Source organism: Bos indicus x Bos taurus, chromosome 9 (assembly GCF_003369695.1).
Source record: "Bos indicus x Bos taurus breed Angus x Brahman F1 hybrid chromosome 9, Bos_hybrid_MaternalHap_v2.0, whole genome shotgun sequence".
NCBI lineage: Eukaryota > Metazoa > Chordata > Mammalia > Artiodactyla > Bovidae > Bos > Bos indicus x Bos taurus.
The window spans coordinates 62,304,948-62,328,503 of NC_040084.1; the positions used below are offsets into that span (position 1 = coordinate 62,304,948).

The window sequence follows — 23,556 nt, forward strand, 5'->3', positions numbered from 1 at the left end:
TATAAAAAAATTTTTTCTCTGCTTACAAAATGGGTCTAATATCTACTCTCTAGACTTTCCATTGTCTTTCGATTTATTTTTTTACCGTTCACAAGATATACACCAATATTGAGATAGTACAACTTCTGATATTAGCTTTTTATTCAAACCAGAACAATTTAGTTCTGTACGTCGTTCAAATCCTATTCATTTATAGGGTAAAGCTGGCTTTGCCGAATAAGTGGCTGCAAGCAGCTATCTGGAAAGGGCAACGCATAAAGTTCAATTCAAGGTTCCTGTAACCTGATAGTATCACTGTTCTCTCCTGCAATTCTAAATAGGTTCCAAAAATCTTAGTATTTCCTAGCCAGTCGATGTGACAGGTTTTGTTTCTGGCACTGTTTTAATCAGTCTTGAACTGTTAGGTTGGTTTCGTTTTCAAGTTCCCGGTTGGTAAATCACTGTGGGAGCGTACCACGATAACTACTACATGAATTTTAAAGCTTTTTCAAAACCTGCTTTCCCTACCGGTCGGCTTTCTTTTCTCCCACTCTCTCACGGGTTCGTTTTTCTCTTACCCTCAGTTCCTTTTACACTCAAGATGTGTAGGGGGATTTAAATTCCAATCCGGAACTCGGAATCGCTGGCCTTGAATGACGGGAGTCGTAGTTTTCGTGACTTCTCCCTAACCGCTTTTCACGCAGAGTCCTCCCTGCAGTAATAAACTACAACTCCCAGAATGCATGCTCGGGCTCCCGCCCCCCCGCTATGCGCACGCGCCCTGAGGCCGCAGGATTTGAATCGGCGGCGTTGTTATTGACGCCATATTGGGGCCGGCGGCGGGTGGAAGAGTCAGACAGTGCAGGGGGAAGCGGCTGGACGTGTTTGCTGGAGCTCCTGCCGCTGCCGCAGCCTCAATCTCGCCGCGTCGACCACCGCTCTCTAACTTCGGACGGTATTCGGGCGTCTTAGGAGCCGCGTTCTAGCCTCACATCTCACGAGGCTGTTATTGACTTCTGAAGGAACCGGTCTCCGCGCAGGAGCGCCTCAGGCGCGGCGCAAAGCCCGAACGGACGGCGGGGGCGGCCGGAGCGTCCCCGGGGGGAGCCGCGCCTGAGGAGGCGGAAGAGCCCCCCTGACGCGGCTAGCGTGAGCCGCCGCCACCTACCCTCCTGCTCTCGCCCCGGCCGGCCCGGGCCACTGCCCCTGCCGCGGAGGCGGCGGCAGCGGCTCTGCTCCCCTCGCCGGCGCTCCGCCAGCCGGCTTTCCGCTCTTGAGCCCGTCGGTTAGGCTCTCTTCGGGGCCCCGCTCTTCCCCGCTTCCTTCGCCCTCCCTTCCCTGACTCCACCCGAGCCCGGCGCCCCGGCCATGGCGTGCGGAGCCACTCTGAAACGGACTCTGGATTTCGACCCGCTGCTGAGCCCGGCGTCCCCGAAGCGGCGGCGATGTGCGCCATTGTCGGCGCCCACCTCTGCCGCCGCCACCCCGTCGTCGGCCGCCGCGGCCACCGCCGCTTCCTTCTCGGCCGCCGCCGCCTCGCCGCAGAAGTATCTCCGAATGGAGCCATCTCCCTTCGGCGACGTCTCCTCCCGTCTCACCACAGGTGGGACTCGGTCTTGCGGCCGCCCGTGGGGTGGGGGGCGAGGGATGAGCCCGCGGGACTGGGGGTACAGGAGGGCTCTCCGTCCTTAGCAGAGTCCTCGGCGGCCACACTTTTCTTAAGGAGCTCTTTCAGTGTCGGAGACACAATAGGAATAGCCTGATACCGGGGGAGGGGGCGGGGGTGGGGTGGGTAGGGATGGTGCCTTGCCGGGTATTGTGAGATAGAGGAAGGTCTTTTTCTTTGGGCCGAATGACTGGAATCGAGCGTTTCCGTAGTCTGGAGAGCCCCAGCGGAAATGATCAGAGAGAGTGCTACACGGAAATCGAGGCAAACGAAGGGTCACACATTTCACCCGAATCTCGATGGCTGTCTTCCAGAATCGATGGGTTGCACCTATTAACTCTCGAACTGGGTGGTTTGAGGCTAGGCGGCCGCCCCTCTTCCAGTTCAGACATGGCTGATTTTAGTACGGAGCGGGTGGGGGTGGGGGAGGGATGTCACTGGGGCGAGATCTAGGCCTGTCATTAATCACCCACAAGAACGCCACTTTGGCTGAGTCAAGACCTGTTTCCTTAGCAGGGTCAACAACAAAGAAAATGCTCTTCCCAAATACTGTAATACGATCACACTATATATGTCTAGACCTTGAGAAACTTGAACTTTTAATGAAAAGCAAGTTGTATTGAAATTCGGGGCTGAGTAGTAGCTTTAGTTAAAAGTGCTTTATTTCTGCTCATGAAAGTACTTTGGAAGGAAAGGACTAGGCCTTGAAAATAATAAATCAACCCAAGATTCCAAGGGACTTCAGAATATTTTTGCTGTTCGTCTTGAAACATTTCCTGAAAGTGACTGGGCAGCTACCTCTTGACTGCTTTGTGCTGCGTTTGTGTCCTTTTTTTCCTGTACTTTGAAAATCCTTGTGTGCCCTGGCATAGTCTTAAGATAGGCTTATGTGGACTGGTAGTGTAAATGTTTCCTTTGTGCGTGTAGCATGCAAAGGTTTCATGTGTGAGCCTTTGGTGATAATAAGATCTGTAGACAAAGCCTTTTCATAGCTTGATTTACGTGTTTATCGTCAGCTTTAAAAAGAAAATCTATGGGCAGTATTTAACTCTACTGGTAACTTGATTTGGAATTGACATAAGTTTTGTTATTTTTCAGGTCATACTTTTAAAATATCTTTTTCCAAATATATGGGGAGATCCTCAAATGCCTGGGCTACCATCTTTTGCTGTTGGAACAGTGTCAAGAATGAGTTCCTGGGATTAATACTATTTTCAGAGTTTGTCTTTTTAGTGAAAGACTATCACTGAAAATTGAAATGATACTGTGGAATCTGTACTTAATAAGGCCACTTAAAAATAGCTCTAGCTAACCAGCAGTAAATTTCATTCGAGGGGGTGAATTAATACAGTGTTATGTTTGGGAGTTAAAGTATATTGCAATGCTAAAATAGTCTTGAGCATATAAAGTAAGTCAGCTAGGGGCTATATTTGTCCTCACTATAAAGGGAATTAATTCAGAAAGAATTGTGATTCTTTGCAGATCTGTCATTTCGTTGATGTATTTGAAGCATTCACTAATGCAATTGACTCCACATTTTCTTATATTTCAGTTAAGTGGACCATTACTGTTAAAATAGTAAAATGACTGGAATTATTGAAATTGTTTAAGCCGGCTGATTCAAATTCACATTTTCCCAAAATATTGGTATGTTTCTTGTTTTTCAAGGTGTTTTTGACGTCTGCTGTAAGTTTGATCATATCCTGAATTCTAAAGTCACACACTAACTGGTATTTATTGATTCTCTGAAAAGTTTTTTTTCTAGCTATTTCAATTAGAGAACAGCAGTTAAAATTGATTAACTTTTGAGTTGCTAAGTTTTTAACTGTGGTCTTGGAATGACATTTTACATGTAATTTAATTTAGCCTTACGTTTACACGGCCAGTTTTGGGCTTGCTCTTGTATGGTTTTGGTAATGATGTCATAATGGGAGCTGCAGTGTTGTGCAGGTATCAAAGAGCTTCCCAGTTTTCATGTCCTCTACCTAATTTTTAAATTCCTATTTTAAAAGTGGTGATTCTTTAAACTTGTCTAGAGTGAATACCATATATCTTTAGCAGAAATAAGTAGCTAGTATTGGAAATGGAAAGCAACTTACCAAAATGAAATTGACTGGGGCTCTATGGAAGTTCTTTGTTTTCATTTCTGTGGGTTCAAATATAATTTAAACAATTTACAACTAGACTACTGAAGTGCGGTTTTTTTCAGAGCATGTGTATAATTTGTTATGAATTTACTTTTGTTCTCTGGATATATTTATATATGTGTTTTCTGATATGTTGCTGAAGTCATGTTGTCACTTCAGGAACTGGGTATCTTTTAAACTCTAGCTTTGTTTTTTTTGGTTGTTAGTCATCTCAGGAAGGTTTGACTTGATGACTGTTATTTAAATCAATATTTTTCAAACTATTGCAACTTAATAGGACAAAGGTAAGAACTGGCAAATAAAGTTTTATTGGAACACAACCATGCTCTTTTTTTTTTTTTTTTTGAAGTATTGTCCATATCCCTTTACAACAGAAGGGTCAAGTAATTGCGATAGAGATTGTATTTTCCCGAAGATCAAATATTTGCTGTCTGGTTCTTTTCAGAAAACGTTTGTCCAGTCCTCGTTGAGGGTGTTGGCAGTGAGGTTTGTAGTAATCTCAGGATGTGGAAAAAGAAAAGTGCATGATAACTGGAGATGGGGAGTGGCGGGAACCATTTGCTGTGGTTGGAAAAATGAATGCCTCTACTTAGCTTTATTAGTACTCATCCTGGCAAGTTTATTGAAAACTGATTTCTAAGAGTTGTATCCTTGTTGATTGGTTTTTGAAACCTCTCAATATTGTCACTTAGCGAAAAGATTATCATGATGTTCCCTAGAGCAAACATATTTTAATAAAATCAAAATATATGAGACTGTCAATCAAATCCAACACATTATTATTCATAATTGTGTAGTGAATGAATGAGTGGCTGAATGAAGTGATCCTTCTGTGAACTCAACCTATTTGTGAATTTGCTAGACAGGTTTATACACATCATTTGACTTGTTACTATTGCTCTAGTCTGCCTTAGGAATTGAGTTGGATGAAGAGTTAAATTCCTTTGTAAAAGCTCATTGTATTTGCTGGAAACTTGCCATTAAGAATGGAAATTGCAGTTTGTGAATGGGGAAGGGTTTACAGGAACTTAGATTGTTCTGTAGACATTGATGCATGCCTGCAAATGGAGACACCAGCTGGCTTAAATGAAGTATAAATGGTTCTACACAAACAAATGAGATGTCTGTTGGAGGAGGCAACATTTCACTTCAGATGTCATTTATATTGAGCCAGAAGTGTTTTTAATATTTTGTGGTTATTTAGACAGCTGTTAGGTTGCTTCTAGTTTCTCAGTGGATTTGGCAAATAAACTGTTTTTAATGGTCTTTGTACTTTGGATTTTAAACCTGATATTTTATTTAGGACTGTGTATGTAGCTGCAGTTATTTAATAGTTCTGTGAATTATGCATTTAAGAATCATGTAAGTCTATAAGCCATTAAAAGCAGAGTGCAGTTGTATTCATTATTAAGCTATTTTGTTTTGAAAGTAGAAAAATGAAAGCCTATCTTGAGCACAGAAACACATAGTGTAAACATGTCTAGATCAGAGAATAGATTTGCTAACTCTTTGTTAGGTGAAAATGCTCCAATGTAAAGGAGAATAATAAAATTTCCTCAGTTTTCTTGAATGGCTTTATAGGAAAAAGAATATATTGTATATTACTCAGATAGGCCTTTCCTAAGTGTTTAGATAGACAGGAAGACAGTGATAGAAATGCTTTAGTTTTGAAAGGTTGAGAAAGAGGCTCATTGGAAGTGCCCATTTTTGTGTATTTTTCTTCTTTGAAAAGAAACCTTTAATGATTCTTCCACTTAAAGAAAAATGCATAATGATAGCATAGGTTAAGTTTGGACCTCTTGGGTAGTTGGTTCACGAAACAAGAAACAAATGGTATTGGGTCTTTTCAAGTGCCCATAAGTGAATTGTTTACAAGGTTGAGTCGTGTCTGACTCTGCAGCCTCATGGACTGTAGCCCACCAGGACCCTCTGTCCATGGGATTTTCAAGGTGGAGTCGTGTCTGACTCTGCAGCCTCATGGACTGTAGCCCACCAGGACCCTCTGTCCATGGGATTTTCCAGGCAAGAATACTGGAGTGGGTTGCTATGCCCTCCTCCATTCCCAACCCTGGTTTCAAACCTGCATCTCCTACCTTGGCAAGTGGATTCTTTACCACTGAGCCACCTGGGAAGCCCCATAGGTGAATTAACCAGCAACTTACAGTCCTTGCTAGTACTTAGTAGCACTAACAGTTACTACTGCTAACCCTCTGCTGGTACAGAATGCTGTCTATGCATATGTAAAACCACAATGCATTTCCTGACTTTGAGAAGACTGCCTACTTTCAGAAAAGTATGAAGAGTGGAATACTTGTTAAAGCCTATATGAACCTGTCTGGCATCTGCAGATGGTGAAGAGGTCTTCATAAATGACCTTAGTTTAAGAGATGCATCTTCAATTTTACTACTGAGCATAGGACTTCTAGAACTCAGCAGCTTACCATTGTTTCTCAACTTTCTAAACACACCTGAGAAATATGAGTGGCAGTTTTGTAGCAAAGACTGTTAGTGAAAAGGAATGTCCTCTGAATTTTGAGAGGATAGGTGGGACTTGTCTAGTTTGAGAATTACCTGCTATATCTTCTCAGTTAATGTCTTATACAGAGTTTTAAAATATCTACTAAATATTTGTTGAATTAAGGTTTGGGCAGTTTTAAGAAAAAAATATAATTTCACTTCTCCTTCTGTGACAATAAAGCCACAATATGTGACATTTTTTAAAACTGTGACTCAGATGAGTAGTAACAAGAAATATAGTATTTATTTTAAAGACTTCAAATAGTATTTTGAGGCTCTTGAAGTGCACCAAAAGTATTCCTTCATGTTTCTGAATAGTGATGATAAACATGGTTATGCTGCTTCTGCTAAGTCACTTCAGTCGTGTCTGACTCTCTGTGACCCCATAGACGGCAACCCTACCAGGCTCCCCCGTCCCTGGGATTCTCCAGGCAAGAACACTGGAGTGGGTTGCCATTTCCTTCTCCATTGCATGAAAGTTAAAGGTGAAAGTGAAGTTGCTCAGTAGTGTCCAACTCTTCCTGACCCCATGGACTGTAGCCTACCAGGCTCCTCCATCCATGGGATTTTCCAGGCAAGAGTACGGGAGTGGGTTGCCATTTCCTTCTCCACATGGTTATGTGTATTACAATATTTGAAATAGCCCCATTTACAAGGATTTTACCATTTTCAAAGATTTTACATGATTTTTAGGACTAATAATTTGTACTATGAAGTTCTGAGCTTTCATTTCTAAAGGAATTGAATGATTTAAGTTAAAACAATTTTTTTTTGATGGGAAGATACTACAATTATAATTGAGCAGGGAGAGAATCCTTGCAGGTAAATTAAAATTCTAGTGTCAGCTTTGATATTTATTTTGAGCCCTTTGATCACAGTTTTGCATTGTGCCAGATTGTATAATCTTTCTTGTGATGATAGATTTTTGGGGGTAGTGGTAGTGGTTTTTATCCTTCCAGCGCTAGAAAAATAGTTCACAATATGCTTGTAGTTTGTCTTAGAGTATAACTGCTTTCTTCTCTTTACAAACTGTAAGTCACTAATTTTTATATGTCAGATATCATAGATCATCCTGAAGTATAAATGCTTTATACCATTTTGATTTTATTAAACCTATGATTTTTTTTTTCGGTAATGCAATTTTTGAACTTGACTGTATTTTTAAGTTCTCTGTTCATGTACCTGGATTTTCTTACCATTATTAAAAAATGTAAGTACTTTCTCTGAAAGTGACTTACTCAAGTTTTTGTGAACCTCCTTTGAGTTTCAGATTCTAGGCTGGTTAGGCAAAGAAAAGACAGTCTCTGGGTACTGACAAGAGTTGCAACTGCTGGTACTTATAAAACTATCTAAACATGAAGAAAAATACCATAAACTTTATGGTTTATCAAATACCTATTTTAATTCTCTGTGGACAGTTGTCCATATTAGCATTATTTTCACCTTTGACAGCCTGAGCATTGAAATTGGCTTACTGATTACATCACACTTTTACTACTGAAGCTTATTTATTGACTGTTTCTGAAATTGTTTTAGTCTGTAGTGTACATTCAGACTTTGGTTTAGTATTTATTTTCATTTCCCTTAATGTTAATTCTTAGAAAACTCCCTCTAAAAATCGAACTAAAGGGAGGAAGTTTGGAGAGAGGGACCTGGAAGAGTTGCTTTTCTTTCTTTTCTTTTTTTTAAAAAGCACAGCATCATTGAACTGATGTAGCAGTTTAATAGAATGGGAGTAGAATTTGAAAGGTTGCAGAAAGCCAGCTTTTCAAACATTACTTTCCTTGAACTTTGCCTTTTGTTACAAAAGATTGCCTTGTTCCTAATGCTGATGCATAATTCTCTGGAAGAAAAACTTTTCTAAGCAGTATAATTGGTTAAAACTGTAGGAGGTTTTAGGTGGTTGTGACAGATGGGGGAACCTGATCCATAGCTCAGGGTGAAATAGTACATTATCAGAGGCTGTTCTTGTACTCAGCATGTGTGGTAATGCTGACTTGTCAGTTTAGAATAATTCCTAACTGTTGAAACACCAATATATCATTCTAGTTAGTTACAGATGCCTATCCTCAGAGGAAGCAGTTTAAAGACACTTGAAGCATCCCTTGTATAAATATCTGAATGTAATACAAACATTTCTTACAATTAACCTGTTACAGTCAATGATTGTATTTGCAGGGTTCTAAGTAGATGAAAATTATGTGCCAAAAGCTTACTACCTTAACAGTCAGAGAGTTTGATGTTTCATTGTGTGAAGTATTAGTAGTACATGGCGGTGGATCCCTCTATTCTAACTGACATTCTGTTTTCTGATTTATTTTCACTTCAGGTACTCATAGAATATTGACTAGGTGTACCAATATGATACTGGAGAGGGTAGTAGATGTTAAGAGGTTAGGCCCTGAGATCAGGCTTCAGTTCAGTTTAGTCCCTCAGTCGTGTCCGACTCTTTGCGACCCCATGGACTGCAGCAAGCTAGGCCTCCCTGTCCATCACCAACTCCCAGAGTTTACTTCTCCTGCCTTCAATCTTTCCCAGCATCAGGGTCTTTTCCAGTGAGTCAGTTCTTCACATCAGGTGGCCAAAGTACTGGAGTTTCAGTTTCCGCATCAGTCCTTCCAGTGAATGCTCAGGACTGATTTCCTTTATGTTTTTGTGCTTTAGGATGGACTGGTTTGCTCTCCTTGCAGTCCAAGGGACTCTTCAAGAGTCTTCTCCAACACCATAGTTCAAAAACACCAATTCTTCAGCGCTCAGCTTTCTTTATAGTCCAACTCTCACATCCATACAAGACTACTGGAGAATCCAAAGCTTTGACTAGATGGACCTTTGTTGGCAAAGTAATTGTCTCTGCTTTTTAATATGCTGTCTAGGTTGGTCTAACTTCTTTCCCAAGGAGCAAGCATCTTTTAATTTCATGGCTGTAGTCACCATCTGCAGTGATTTTGGAGCCCCCCAAATCAACTCTCTGTTTCCATTGCTTTCCCATCTATTTGCCATGAAGTGATGGGACCAGATGCCATGATCTTAGTTTTCTGAATGTTGAGCTTTAAGCCAACTTTTTCACTCTCCTCTATCACTTTCATCAAGAGGCTCTTTAGTTCTTCGCTTTCTGCCATAAGGGTGGAGTCATCTGCATATCTGAGGTTATTGATATTTCTCCCAGCTTGATTCCAGCTTGTGCTTCATCCAGCCCAGCGTTTCTCTTGATGTACTCTGCGTATAAGTTAAAATAAGGCTTGGGTTTGCCTTATTCCAGCTGTATGACCTTTCAGAAGACATTGCAGTAAAGCCTCATTTTCCTCATCTGTATGCACTTGATAGTAGTATCTGCCTTCTGGGGATGTCATGAGAATTAAGAGCATTTCCTGCCCCTGAGTACTGGAGATAGTTACAGTTGGGCAACCTCAAATGGGACTTTTTACATTGTCCAGCAGTCCTGCCATTTATTTAGTGAATAACCTTGCCTTTTACTTGTACTTCATGGAAAAAATAGAGGCCAGCAAATGGCAGTGTCTTAATTTTCCCAGTACCTACTCTACCAGTGTTTTTGCATATTTTGTTTTTAGTATCACTGGGGAAGATTAAATGAGATAATTAAAGCCCTTTACATAGTGAAGGAAGGATCCCACTTGTCTCCAGAGGAACCTTAACCTCTGGTTTTTGTCTGTCAACCAGATCTTTGCTTTTGGCTTGAAATAGTGTCAAGCCTCCCATTATAAAGGAAATGAAGCATCCTTATTTTTCCTCCAGCAGGCATCCAGATTCCTCCATTTCAAAACTAGATTCAAAGAGGTTTCAGTCTGCTTAATTCCACTGGGCTCTCAGCTTACTCCTAGTATATTTGTACCTTCTGAGGCTTTTGTCAAGCCAGTGATGACTTCCATGGCACACAATCAATCCTCATCTTGTTTGACCGTCCTTATAGCATTTACACTGCTGACACTCCCTTCTTTTTGAAATATCTTGTGTATTTTAACTATGACAGCAAACTGTTTTCTTCTACTTTTCCAGCTGTTTTTTGGTCTTCATCTGGCCATGAGTTCGTTAGTTCTAGATTCATTCAGCTCCACTCCTGGCTGGCTTAATAGTTCCTTTAAGTGTATATACCTATATATATACACATAGGCATATATATATATATATATATATATATATATATAGCAGAAATCAAAAAGCAAACGTGTTTATTCACTATCAGTCACATAATGAACATAGTGATTATGTTAATGTCATGTGATGAATCTCCTTAAGTAGGGCCAGTGAAGTTTAAATTGATTTACAAGGTATTTTCATGCTTGGGAAGTATATGTGTTAGAATTATAAAAGCCATCCAGGTGAGAGTGGCAACATAAATTAGATCATCCTTAATGTTTTTGTGCTTGTAATAATCTCAGCTGCTACTGCTTTCCTTCTCTTCCTCTCCCATTTCCTGGTATGTCCAATAATACATAAACCAAACACTTTTCTTTTTAATTGCCAGTAGAGTTATTTTAAGCAGGGGATAGAAACTTAAATGTCCATAGTTCCAGGCAAGTAATGATTGAAATAAACAAGATGGGGACTTGTGAATTCCAGTCTTGCTCCTGACCTGCTGCAATGCCTGGAAACTCATTAGAAAATGCTTAACCCAGGCTCCATCCTTTATAGGGTTCATTTTAACAGAGTCCCTAGGTGATTTGTGTGTGTGTTAAAGTTTTAGAAGCACTTGAGAACTTACATCCAAAAGGCAGCAGCCACTCTGAACTGAACTATGCCACACAGTCCAATACCCACCCCCAGCCACTCCCTCCCCATCAACAGTAGCCAGAAATCTGATCATTCAACTTTTGAATGTTGGCCACATTGTTTTGAAAAAAGTTCAGGCCAGACATGTCTTTGGACTCCATTTAATTCATGAATCATCAGTTTGCAACCTCTGGTTTCCAGATATGCTGTATCTCAGTATTTATGTGTGTAAGTGTGTTTTGGGGGCCCTGATAAGTTGTTATGAGAAACAGGTTAGTTGTTTAGCTTGATTGTGTTGCCCTACAGTCCTCCTCAAGGAGCCTGCTCTTTATCCTTCCAGACCTTATCTTGTTTTGATGGCCCATGGTTATTTGAAATAGAAGCTGAAACTTGGCACTAAATGTTTTCCACAGCTTGCATATTTTGTTTTGGATAGTTCAGTTTCCTCTTTCTCTTCACCATTTACTTCTTTCATTTTTTGTTCTTATTACTCTCTTTCTAGCTTGTAAGCTACTTGAGAAGATAGTAAAGAAGTAAACAACAAAAGCATCATGGTTAGCACATAGAATCTAATGTAATATAAAATAGAGGTATGAAACTGCATGTGTATCGGGGAGGCGCTACCTGCTGACTGAGCATGGTTTGGATTCTTTTCATTAGTGACTTCCATTGTGCATTTAACTTGTAATTTATACTTAGACCTGAAGAATTTAATAAATTGAGCCATTTACTTCAAATAAGTAATTACTGTGTGGTACCAGTGAAGTAATAGAATTTGACCTGTACTAATTATAGTTATCCTTCTTCTTGTAGGGGATAAATGGATGACTCTAATGCAGTGAAATATAATGTAAATTTAGAATCTGAGTCAGTTGCCTTTAAAATACTGTAGCCAATACTCTGGTGTTTATATAAATATATGCAGCTATATTATGCTTATTAGGATTCATGGTAATCCAAACAGAAGTTAAAACTGTAGATATACCTTGATAATCTTCTGTTAAAATTTGGTTTCAGGTTCCTTTAACATATCAATAATTGTAAAGTAAATTTAAAATGCCATCAGCTCATTTTTTTAAATTGGATAGCTCTTGACTGGATAAGAATATTATCCTTAAGGTTCCCTTAAAGGAGTGCTTAAGAACTATGTTAGTTTCTGATCAGATGATCTAGGAGAATAATTGAAATTACAAAGATGGGTCTCCATAGCAACTCTGAATTGTCTGCTTGATAAATTAAAATACAGACATGGCAGTGTCTGTAGTTCAGAGCTCTAGATTTGGTCTGTTATTTTATTTGGAACAGTTTCAGTTTTAGGTCTTAATAGCTACTGCAGGTTTTCTGTACTTAATTGTGTACAGATTTTCCATTTCATTTGTGTTCCTCCCTAGATCTGACAGGCTTTCAAGATTTATTTCATTTTTAATCTCATTGTTTGAGTTAATCTGTTTAGATGAACTTTTAGCTTGTTTCTTTCCAAAGGTACTCCATAGAGAAATTAGCATGTAAGGTGAAGATAAACGGGGCTTTCATACCTGAATTTGAAACTGTTAATGTTTGATCTAGTAACTATGTCAGTAGGAAAACAGGAAGTCCATACAGGTCTGGAGCAAAAATATTTAGTTTCATGTATCACCAATTTTTAGACATCTTATAGTTATGGGCTCTACTCTAGAAAGATACTTGATGATGACCCTGCACCCCCATCCCCCATTTCGAGATTCTCCTTTAAACACATTTCTAATTGCTTCTAATTCCATTTTCCCTTCACTCTCAGTCCTATCTTGATGCTATTTCTTCTACCATCATTAGCAGCTTTTTTTTTTTTTAATCCCTGCTTTCTCCTGTTTATATTGTTGACCTTGTTCATTGTGTCCAGGGTTTTTAAAGTAGTCGTTGGCAACTAAGATGAGTAAACAGGCTTTATTGTCTCAGGCCAGGCCTTTTCTTTTCACATTTACCTAGGTTTTTTGCTTATATATATATATTTCAGATATTCCAAAGGAATAGGCTCATTGATAATCTGCTTATTACAGAGAATTTCTTTAGCAACCTCAGTGATATTTACTAGATTTGGGAATGAAAATGCCCTTAGTCATAAATCTGCTAATACTGACTTTCACTTAACCTAATAAGTGCAAAAAGTCTTAATATTTTACAGTTAACCTTCGAACAATGTGGGCTTGAAGTGACAGGTCCATTTATGTGGATTTTTTTCACTAGTAAATAAAATAGTAAATACACGATCTAAAGGTGGTTAAATCCAAGGATGTGGAACCCTGCTGATGTAGAGGAACCACATCCTTGGATACAGGGTCAAACTACAAGTTACATGGACTTTCAACAGTAGGAATTCTGCACCCTGAAAATCCCCATGTTGTTCAAGATAAAAGTATATGTAAGAACAAGGGTGATGTAGTTTTAAGGATTTTGGAAAGGGATATACTACAACCATTTGAGTGTAGATTGTCTGAAAATACATATTTTGCTCTGTGATTTGCTGCGAATTTAATCTATGCTTCACAAACCAAATATGAAGTCTGCATGATTAAAACTGGAATGTGCAACTGATAATGTTAGTAAAGCTTCACTTTCTTTAATGGACTAGTAAATTTGTTGGCAACACAATGTCAGATGTTACATGTACTTGGAATATAATGTCATTTTAGATCCATAAGAGATGGCTAGATTTTAGTTTAAGATTAAGTGAATATAGGTACATTGTTGATGTATGTAAGGCCTTTATCTTGCTGATATGGAAGCAACTTAAGTTGACCAGATATGTAAATTGAACTTGTGAATTCTGGAATACTGAATCTGGGGAGATTTCTTGGTTATTGGCTTCAAAACTGCCTAGACCTCTGAACTGATGGAGATTGAACTTGAGGCTTGTATTACTAGTTAGCTGTTTGCTCCTTTGTTGTTGTTGTTCAGTCACTCAGTGGTGTCAGGCTCTTTGTAACTCCATGGAGTGCAGCACACCAGGTTTCCCTGACTTTCACCACCTCCCAGAGTTTGCTTAAACTCATGTGCTTTAAGTCGGTGATGCCATCTAACCACCTCAGCCTCTGTCACCCTCTTCTCCAGCCCTCAATCTTTCCTACCATCAGAGTGGTGAGTCAGCTCTTCGCATCAGGTGGCCAAAATATTGGAACTTCAGCTTCAGCATCCGTCCTTCCAATGAATATTCATGGTTGATTTAGGAAAAACATCTACTTCTGCTTTATTGACTATGCTAAAGCCTTTGACTGTGTATTACAACAAACTGTGGGAAATTCTTCAAGATATGGAAATACCAGACCACTTGACCTGCCTCCTGAGAAATCTGTATGCAGGTCAGGAAGCAACAGTTAGAAGTAGACATGGAACAACAGACTGGTTACAAATCGGGAAAGGAGAATGTCAAGGCTATATATTGTCATCCTGCTTCTTTAACTTATATGCAGAGTACATCATGAGAAATGCTGGGCTGGATGAAGCACAAGATGGAATCAAGATTGCTGGGAGAAATATCAATAACCTCAGATATGCAGATGACTCCACCCTTATGCAGAAAGCGAAGAAGAACTAAAGAGCCTCTTGATGAAAGTGAAAGAGGAGAGTGAAAAGGTTGGCTTAAAGCTCAGTATTCAGAAAACTAAGATCATGGCATCTGGTCCCATCACTGATGGGGAAACAATGGAAACAGTGATAGAGTTGAATTTTGGGGGCTCCAAAATCATTGCAGATGGTGATTGCAGCCATGAAATTAAAAGATGCTTACTCCTTGGAAAAAAAGACCAACCGAGACAGCATATTAAAAAGCAGAGACATTACTTTGCCAACAAACGTCTAGTCAAAGCTTTGGTTTCTCCAGTAGTCATGTATGGATGTGAGAGTTGGACTGTGACGAAAGCTGAGTGCTGAAGAATTGATGCTTTTGAACTGTGGTGTTGGAGAAGACTTTTGAGAGTCCTTTGGACTGCAAGGAGATCCAACCGGTCCATCCTAAAAGAAGTTAGTCTTGAATTTTCATTGGGAAGGACCAATGCTGAAGCTGAAACTCCAATACTTTGGCCACCTGGTGCAAAGTACTGACTCATTTGAAAAGACCCTGATGCTGGGAGTGATTGAAGGTGGGAGGAGAAGGGGACGACAGAGGATGAGATGGCTGGATGGCATCACCGACTCAATGGACATGAGTTTGAATAAGCTCCGGGAGTTGGTGATGAACAGGGAAGCCTTGCGTGCTGCAGTCTCTGGGGTCACAAGGAGTCTGACATGACTGAGCCACTGAACTGACTGAACTGAAATTGGGCCATTCACTAAGTAACATTGTTGATCGCATGTTACCAGTATTAAAGCATCTTAAGAGCACAGTGAGGCTTAGATGACATAGTTCTATCTTAATAGGTATAAAAAGCAATGCTGTAGCATTCAGAATTCTTCAGCTCTGCCAAGTGTTGACAAAGATGTGGAGCACCTGGAACTCACATTGCTGGTGGGAATGCAAAACATACAGTTACTCTGGAAAATGGTTTGTCAATTTCTTAGCCATATAATCAGTCCATCCAGTTCCACTCCTAGGTATTTACTTAAGCGAAATAAAAATTTGTCCACCTATGGGCTTGTACTTGAATATTCATAATAGCCCCCAGTTGGAAACGGTCCAAATGTCCACCAAAAGGAGAATGGATAAGGTGTGATATATACCGTATATACACAGTGGAATACTAATTAACAAAAAGGGATTACTTGTTGATGTAACATCATGTATGAATCTCAAAACCATTTTGCTGGGTGAAAGAAGACAAAAATCTACTCTTTAAGATAGCAGTTTTAGAAAACACAAAACTGACAGCAGAGAAAGTAGTGGCGGTAAAGGTGGTGACTGAGAACAGCTGGGGTGATAAAATTCTTTATTGTGGTTGTGGTGGTTCCAGAACTATGTATGCACTTGTCAGAACTCATCAAATTGTACTTTTAAATTGGTGAATTCATTTGTAAGTTGTGCCTTACAGGTCCTTAATAAAATCTCTTAAATTTTAGATAGTATGGAGATATATATAAAGCTAAATTTTTAAAAGTTTTACCATATATTTCTTCTCAGGCTAGAACTTGTTCAAGACTTTCAAATGAACAAATTGTTACAGCTATTCTTTTGGTACATTTGGTTGTGCTTTGGGTGAAGCAAAAGGAAGAATAAGTAATCTTGAGAACAGTTTTGTCACCACACTGATCAAAGAATAAGTCACACAAAAGAAGTTAAAGCCAAATTACTTTGTGCTATTATATTTGAAGTCTTCGTGAGTAAGCTTTGAATGGTACTTTTGATCAGCATGATGGTAACTGAACATAAAATGATAAATGAGTGAAGCCTGCTATGAGATCGAAACATCATTATTTTAGAAACCTCTTAAAGAATTTTGCTACTGAAAGAGTTATTTTTTGAAAAAAGGATATGTGTGCCTGACCTGGTTGGTACAGGATGTTGCACTGGTTTTATTGGACACCTCTGAATCTTAGGAAGCGTGTTTCTCTTATGGTGCTTAGCTGTTTAGTAGATAGCTATTGCTATTTTATTTCACATTGGTAACTTTGTTTTAAATTACAATTTCACATAAATGGAAAAGGACTGAAAATGATGACCATGTTTAATATAAACAAATGATAGAACATTTTGAGAAATGTTATAGACTTTCAAACAACCATCCTGAGGTTAGTCATTCCAATGTGTGATTTTTGTATTCATGTATATTTAAAACAGATTGGTTTACACACAAAATTTTACATAAATGGACTCTTCACTAGATGTCTTTTGCAAGACATTTTTAAAATTTTTATTTTATTTGCAAGACTTTATTTTTTAATTGCTTTCTGGTTATAGTACTGAAACTGGCAGACTCTAAATGCTTAAGGGACTGATTGATACCCTTACAGTCTCTCTCTCAAAAGCTCTAAAAGTTCTTACTGGGGAAATTAAACTGAGAAAAGAGAAGTAAGATTTAAGTGTATACCTAAAAACACCTTCTAGTATTAACTTTTTCAAAAAAGGATTGTTTTCATTTTATATAAATCTTTAGCCTTCAGTTGCATTTCAGTTCATTTTAAAATTGCATCATTTTAGAATGGTGTGGAATTACACTCCATTATATTTACAAAACATTTTATTGCCTGTTATTTTTGTTTACTTTTGCTTTTGAGTCGGGAATAACAAGCTCCCTGGGATGTAGTTTCCCATGGATATCCTATGAATTTAAGAACTGTGGTGGTGGTAAGAAAGTCTGTTTGAAGGGAGTGGGAACCTGAGGGAGGGATTTTCTGAAGAGGCTGGCTAACTGTCACTATTTTGAATTAGAAGTCTTCTGAAACTTATCATACTGGCCTAAAGGATATGCTGCTTCTTTTTCATTCCTCATTTGATGGTCGTGGTTCAAGAGGGTGGCACTGTAGTGTAGTGGTTTTTAATTAATCATCTTTTAATGAGTGATGTACCAATCACTTTACATGGGTTTTTACCCCAAAGATATAGGACAGAACTTTGCTGCTAAGACTGTGATACTCATCAGTTCTGTTGAGCTTAATATTAATGGCCATGGCTGCTTAATGTATAATGGTTTTTTAGTTGACATCAACTCTGACATTTTGCTGACCTATTGCTGTCACCTCTCACTCTTGTGTACCTGTATTTTACATACTTCTCCCTGCTTCTAATTATTTATGGTCTTGGAAAAGCCTGTTTAATAGTTCTCTGTGTGGTGAATAAATGACCTTTGAGTCTGATACTCTTAGAATATGAGTGAAATACATACATGTTTCAGTTCAGACTCCCTTATCTTTACCATTGAATTAAAAACTTATTTTTAAACTAATGAGTGCTCAGAAAGAATGGCATTTTGGAATAGCTGGATTCCAGATGGTGTGTATGTGTTATTTCTGATTGAGTGTTCCCGTTATGCTGAAATGAATTCCTCCCAAAACATAAGTTTTCTAGATATTTGAAGAGAATATTTTCAGTAGAACCCAACCTATTTTTTAACTTGAAAGTGTTTGTCTTGCCAAATTTTGACTTTTTTTCTTCTAGAACAAATTCTGTACAACATAAAACAAGAGTATAAACGCATGCAGAAGAGAAGACATTTAGAAACTAGTTTTCAACAGACAGATCCATGTTGTACTTCTGATGCACAGCCACCTGCATTTCTCCTCAGCGGACCAGCTTCACCAGGTAATAAAAGAATTGATAAGTGTGAAAGGAATGTTACTTAGTATGGGAAAAAGGAAAACAAATTGCCTTTAGTCATCAAGCTCCTATTTCTCCTTGATTTTTGAAAAAACATTAATACAGGTAACTCATAATCTCTTAAAAATATGGTACAAAAAAGGTAATAGCCACTTGGATTCCCATGACTCAAAGACAGCCATCTGTAGGTAACATCCCTTAAGTGGACTTCCCCATAAATGCTATGATTCATAGCCTCTATTAAAGAAAAAAAAAAATACAGCCATATGCTTCTCTGTCAGGTATAGATATACTTTGCCTTGGCTAAATACTGCATTCTACGGATTTCCCATAATTATTTAATAATGATAGACTTGAGATTTCTCCTATTACCAAAAATGTCCCTGAACATGCACCCTCACACACACTTGTCTTTTAGGATAATGCCTAAAGGTTGATTATTTTGATGCTACATCTGTTTTTACCTACCTTTTATTGGAGAGGATAGTTTGCATATACACTTAAAATTTTCAGTCAGTTCAGTCGCTCGGTCCAACTGTTCCAACCCCATGGACTGTAGCACACCAGGCTTCCCGTCCATCACCAATTCTGGAGCTTGCTCAAACTCATGTCCATCGAGTTGGTGATGGCCATCCAGCCATCTTATCCTCTGTCGTCCCCTTCTCCTGCCTTCAGTCTCTCCCAGCATCACAGTCTTTTCCAGTGACTCAGTTCTTCGCATCAGGTGGCCAAAGTGTTGGAGTTACAGCTTCAGCAGCAATTTTTCCAGTGAATATTTAGGACTGATTTCCTTTAGGATTGACTGGTTGATATCCGTGTTGTCCAAGGGACTCTCACGTGAAGGGGATAAGTTGGTGAAATTTGGTAAGGGGAGGTAAGGGTAGAGACAGGATTGTATCGTGGGAAAGCAAGCTCCTCTCATTTGTCAGTTTACTTCTTATAAGCTCAATTAACTGGCAGCCTCAGCAAAGCTGAGATTTTGAAAGTAAATAAAGATAGTTTGGTAGCTGTGGACTAAAGCTGGTATGCTTTATTCTTGTAAAGCAGTACACAAGAATTCTGGTATTCTGTCCAGCTGATGCTGGACACAGGACAAACATACTCAGTTAACTGGTCCCAGCCATCAAGTTAATAAAGAGCAGGTATAAAGAGGAATTGGGGCAGATAAACAGGACAAACAATTGATAGCAAATCTGTGTATTTCTGTTTATAGGATACTTGCAGCAGTGTTATCTTGAGTGACTGTCATAACCTGAGTTCTAAAAAATATTAATTTCAGATGTTCTTTTCAAGAAAAGAGGAATGATGTTTTTGGAAAATAAAAGTACCCTAAGTAAATACTTCAAGAGGAATGCATTCTGAAGAAATCTATCACTGTATAAGTGGCTGCTACATTAATAGTCTTTAAGGATGCTGAACTGTAAAATTTAATGTTGAATATTAGGAATATATTCTCAGTATTTATTTTTACAAAGTCTCTCGTGGCTAATAATTAATTTAAAACCAAAAAATTTATTGTTTGTATTTTGTTATTCTCTCAACTCACCTTCACATTTTCCCCCCTTATGTTTGATGGCATACATTTTGCTGTGTCTTTCCAAAGTTGTAAGCTGATAGGATTAAACCTGATTTAAGACTAGGGAAATACTGTGCTAAAGACTGATAGAAAAATGCTTTTATATGAGCACTGGAAATACTCACATGAAACCACCTCAGTTAGATGATGCTTTTCTATGATGCCTCTAAATCTGATGAGGTTTTTGTTCATGTTGTACATAGGGACTCCATCAGGAACATCCTCACCATTAAAAAAAGAACAGCCCTTATTCACTCTACGGCAGGTTGGGATGATCTGTGAACGTTTATTGAAAGAACGTGAGGAGAAAGTTCGAGAAGAATATGAAGAAATATTGAACACAAAACTTGCAGGTAAGAGATGAGTTTTAGAGTCTTTCCAGAAACTCATCCGAAGAAATGCATTCTTTCTCACATACATTTTACACATCAATTAAATTACCCCTTCTATACACTGGTAGGCATACTCTCTAAGAACCAGAGAATTTCATTTCAAGAAAGGAAATGAACTTGGCTATAGCTCATGGCCCTCCTTAGTGACTTTAAGAAATAGTATTTGTTAGCCATGTAGATGAGCAGCATTATTAGGAAACTAGATATTTCTTTTGATAATACCCTATGCTTTGGCTGTTTACAGAGAAGCCTGGAGGGCTACAGTTTGCTTGTGGGGTTTTTTTTTTTTTAAAACACTTGGTTGTTTAAGTTATTTTACTTTTCCAAACTTTGAACTTTTTTATCTTGTATTGGGGTATTAGCCGATTAACAATGTTTGAGGTAGTTTCAGGTGAAGAGTGAAGGGACTCAGCCATACATATACATGTATCCATTCTCCCCAAACCCCCCGCCTCCCATCTAAGCTGGCACATAACATTGAGCAGAGTTTCATGTGCTATACAATAGGGCCTTGTTGGTTATCCATTTTAACTATAGCAGTGTGTACATGACCTTTCCAAAGTCCCTAACTAACTCTTCTCCTCAGGCTTCCCTGGTAGTTGACAGTAACAAATCTGCCTGCAGTGCAGGATATGTGGGTTCAATCCTTGCATTGGGAAGATCCTCTGGAGAAGGAAATGGCAACCTGCTCCAGTTTTCTTGCTGAAAAATCCCATGAACAGAGGAGCCTGGCAGGCTACAGTCCATGGGATTGCAAAGAGTTGGACTTGACTGAGTGACTAACCCTTCCTTCCTTCTCAGCAATCATAAGTTCATTTTCTTAAGTCTGTGAGTCTCTCTGTTTTATAAGTTCATTTGTATTGTTTTTTTTTAAGATTCCAGATATATATAATTTCTCCTTCTCTGACTTCAGTTAGTATGACACTCTCTAGGTCCATCCATGTTGCTGCGAAGGACATTGTTTCACTTTTATTAATAGTTGAGTAATACTCCATTGTGTATATATATATACACCACATCTTCTTTATCCATTCCTCTGTCAGTGGACATTTAGGTGGTTTCCACGTCTTCTTGTAAACAGTGCTGCAGTGAATACTGGGGTGCATGTATCCTTTCAGATCACGTTTTTCTCCAGATATATGCCCATGAGTGGGATTGCAGGGTCATATGGTAGCTGTATTTTCACTTTTTTATGGAACCTCCAAACTGTTCTCCATAGTGGCTGTACCAATTTACATTTCACCAACAGTGTAGAAGGGTTCCCTTTTCTCCACATCTTCTAGCATGTTTTTTGGATTTTTTGATAATAGCCATTCTGACCACTGTGAGGTGATATTGTAGTTTTGATTTGCATTTCTCTAATAACTAGCCATGTTGAACATCTTTTCATGTGCATATTGGGCCATCTGTTTGTCCTCTTTGGAGAAATGTCTGTTCAGGTCTTCTGCCCATTTTGAGTGGATTGTTTGTTTTGATGCTGTTGTCATAAGCTGCTTGTAAATTTTGGAGATTAATTCTTTATCGGTCACATTGTTTGAAGAGGTTTTTGACTTTGTACCTTTCACGATAATTTTGGATCAATCTGAAGACTTGAAATTTAACTGGCACTGTGTACATAATTTTAACTGGCACTGTGTACATAATTTTATCAATCTGCTGCATTCTTTTAATTATCCAGAAAATTTTTTTCCATAAAATTTGATAATTTAAGTGTAGTAAATAAAATATGTGTGCTAACATAATCAGACTTTCCCCCCTGATTTTTAAGCCACAGATTTAATGGATATTGATATTGTAAACTTCATGCTTAGGGAGTTAGTGCTAATATAGGTAAGAGAATTTGTTAGTTATATAACATCTTTTTCTGTGGCATCTAATTAGGTTACAGGTGGATATTTGGATTAATTACATATTTTACTATGCTTTTTTGTCCTGTTTCCTCTCATTGCAGTACATTACCATTCATAGACTACTTATAATAATTTTCAGAGGAAAAATATCTTTACTTTTAATAAGAAATAAGCCCCACCCAGCTTATACATGAGGTTGTGTGATTTGAGCTGATGTGGGTTTCCTAAGCTCCATGCTCTTTCCATTTGAAAAGCTGTTACTATTGAGGTTGTGTGTCTAAGTGCCAAATAAGAATTATTTCACTATATATATATTGGACTTTTGAGTTTCTCTGGCCTTGAGAGATTAAGAGGGCATTTTTACAAATCATGTAATTGATAATTACCTCTATTTATAGAACAATATGATGCATTTGTGAAGTTTACACATGATCAGATAATGCGACGATATGGAGAACAGCCTGCTAGTTGTAAGTATTTCATCTTTGAACCAAATACAAGACAGTCTTATGGAGATGTTTGTTATAATTTATTATAATTATCTTCATACACAAGAGAACTTAACAGTATCAAGGAGAAAAAGTTTGGAGGAAATAAGCAGTAAAATTTTACTCAGGCTTATTACTTTTGCTTATTTAAATATCTAGGGCAGTATATTAGGGATGAAGCTTTGGCGTGTTTAAATTTTGATCTGAACTTTGCACTCATTTTCCTTTTCTCTCCCTTTAGATGTTTCATGAATCACGTTTTCTGCATTTATGGGCTGCCTTGTTCCTTGTTGAGTTGTTGCAAGAGGTCCCAATTATGACATGCAGCAATGCCAATACCCCTCTGTGAATACAGGTTATTTCAAGCTTTCGTCAGTGGCAACCACTCTTAGGCAGCAACCGGATTTGGAAATTTCCTTGATGTCAATACCACCCGGATGTGGACCTTTGCTACCTGTATTAATGCCAGTGGCCTCATTTGCTGTATCATTACAATTTGGCTTCTATTAATATGTTTGGAAAGGATTAAAGCTGGTATTCTAAGAACATGCCCTTCACTGGTTGTGTAAATAAAACTGTAGAAAGACACTTCAGATGAAGTTAGTGTGATTTTAATTGTGCACTACAACCAAGCTATAACCAGTTGTTAATAATTTAGGATGTAATCCCAGGACATTATTAAGCAAATAGCCTACAGTGCTTCCTATGAACTAGTGGAGGAGGAGGGCATTTCTGTATTCCAGGACTTCTTGGGGTTTCAAATGGGTTTATATGATTTCCCTGTTGGGATTTTTTTTTTTGGTAGTTTTTATTTATTCTATCAGTCTTTTTAACGAATGTTTATAGCTGCATTCCCCCCACCGTGTATCATTGTTTTACTGCCCTTGTAGTACTGGAATTTAGTTGGAAGAATAAACCATTTACTTCTAATCTGCTTGTTCTTAATGTACAGATGGGTAGTATTTGAATAAAGCCAGTGTTTTAAATGTAA

At 38.5% G+C, this 23,556-nt stretch overlaps 1 protein-coding gene across 2 annotated transcripts; it reads left to right on the forward strand.

Annotated features, from left to right (window-relative positions):
* The first annotated feature begins 786 nt into the window (after positions 1–786).
* AKIRIN2 (akirin 2) lies at positions 787–23,556 on the forward strand. 2 transcript variants are annotated; one of them, XM_027551422.1, is made up of 5 exons: positions 788–1,582; positions 18,101–18,244; positions 20,039–20,188; positions 22,476–22,547; positions 22,807–23,556. In XM_027551422.1, the coding sequence occupies exons 1-5, from the start codon at positions 1,348–1,350 to the stop codon at positions 22,815–22,817; spliced, it is 612 nt and encodes a 203-aa protein (XP_027407223.1). In that variant the 5' UTR covers positions 788–1,347; the 3' UTR covers positions 22,818–23,556. The 2 variants fall into 2 exon arrangements, with proteins under 2 accessions (XP_027407224.1, XP_027407223.1); XM_027551423.1 differs by lacking the exon at positions 22,476–22,547 and having other exon boundaries at positions 787–1,582.

Bases quoted from the DNA above. Each gene is read 5' to 3' on its own strand.
- AKIRIN2 (XM_027551422.1), top strand. From the start codon at position 1,348: ATGGCGTGCGGAGCCACTCTGAAACGGACTCTGGATTTCGACCCGCTG. The intron at 1,583-18,100 runs GTGGGACTCGGT...TTTTTCTTCTAG, and splicing joins CTCCTCCCGTCTCACCACAG to AACAAATTCTGTACAACATA. The intron at 18,245-20,038 runs GTAATAAAAGAA...TGTTGTACATAG, and splicing joins CAGCGGACCAGCTTCACCAG to GGACTCCATCAGGAACATCC.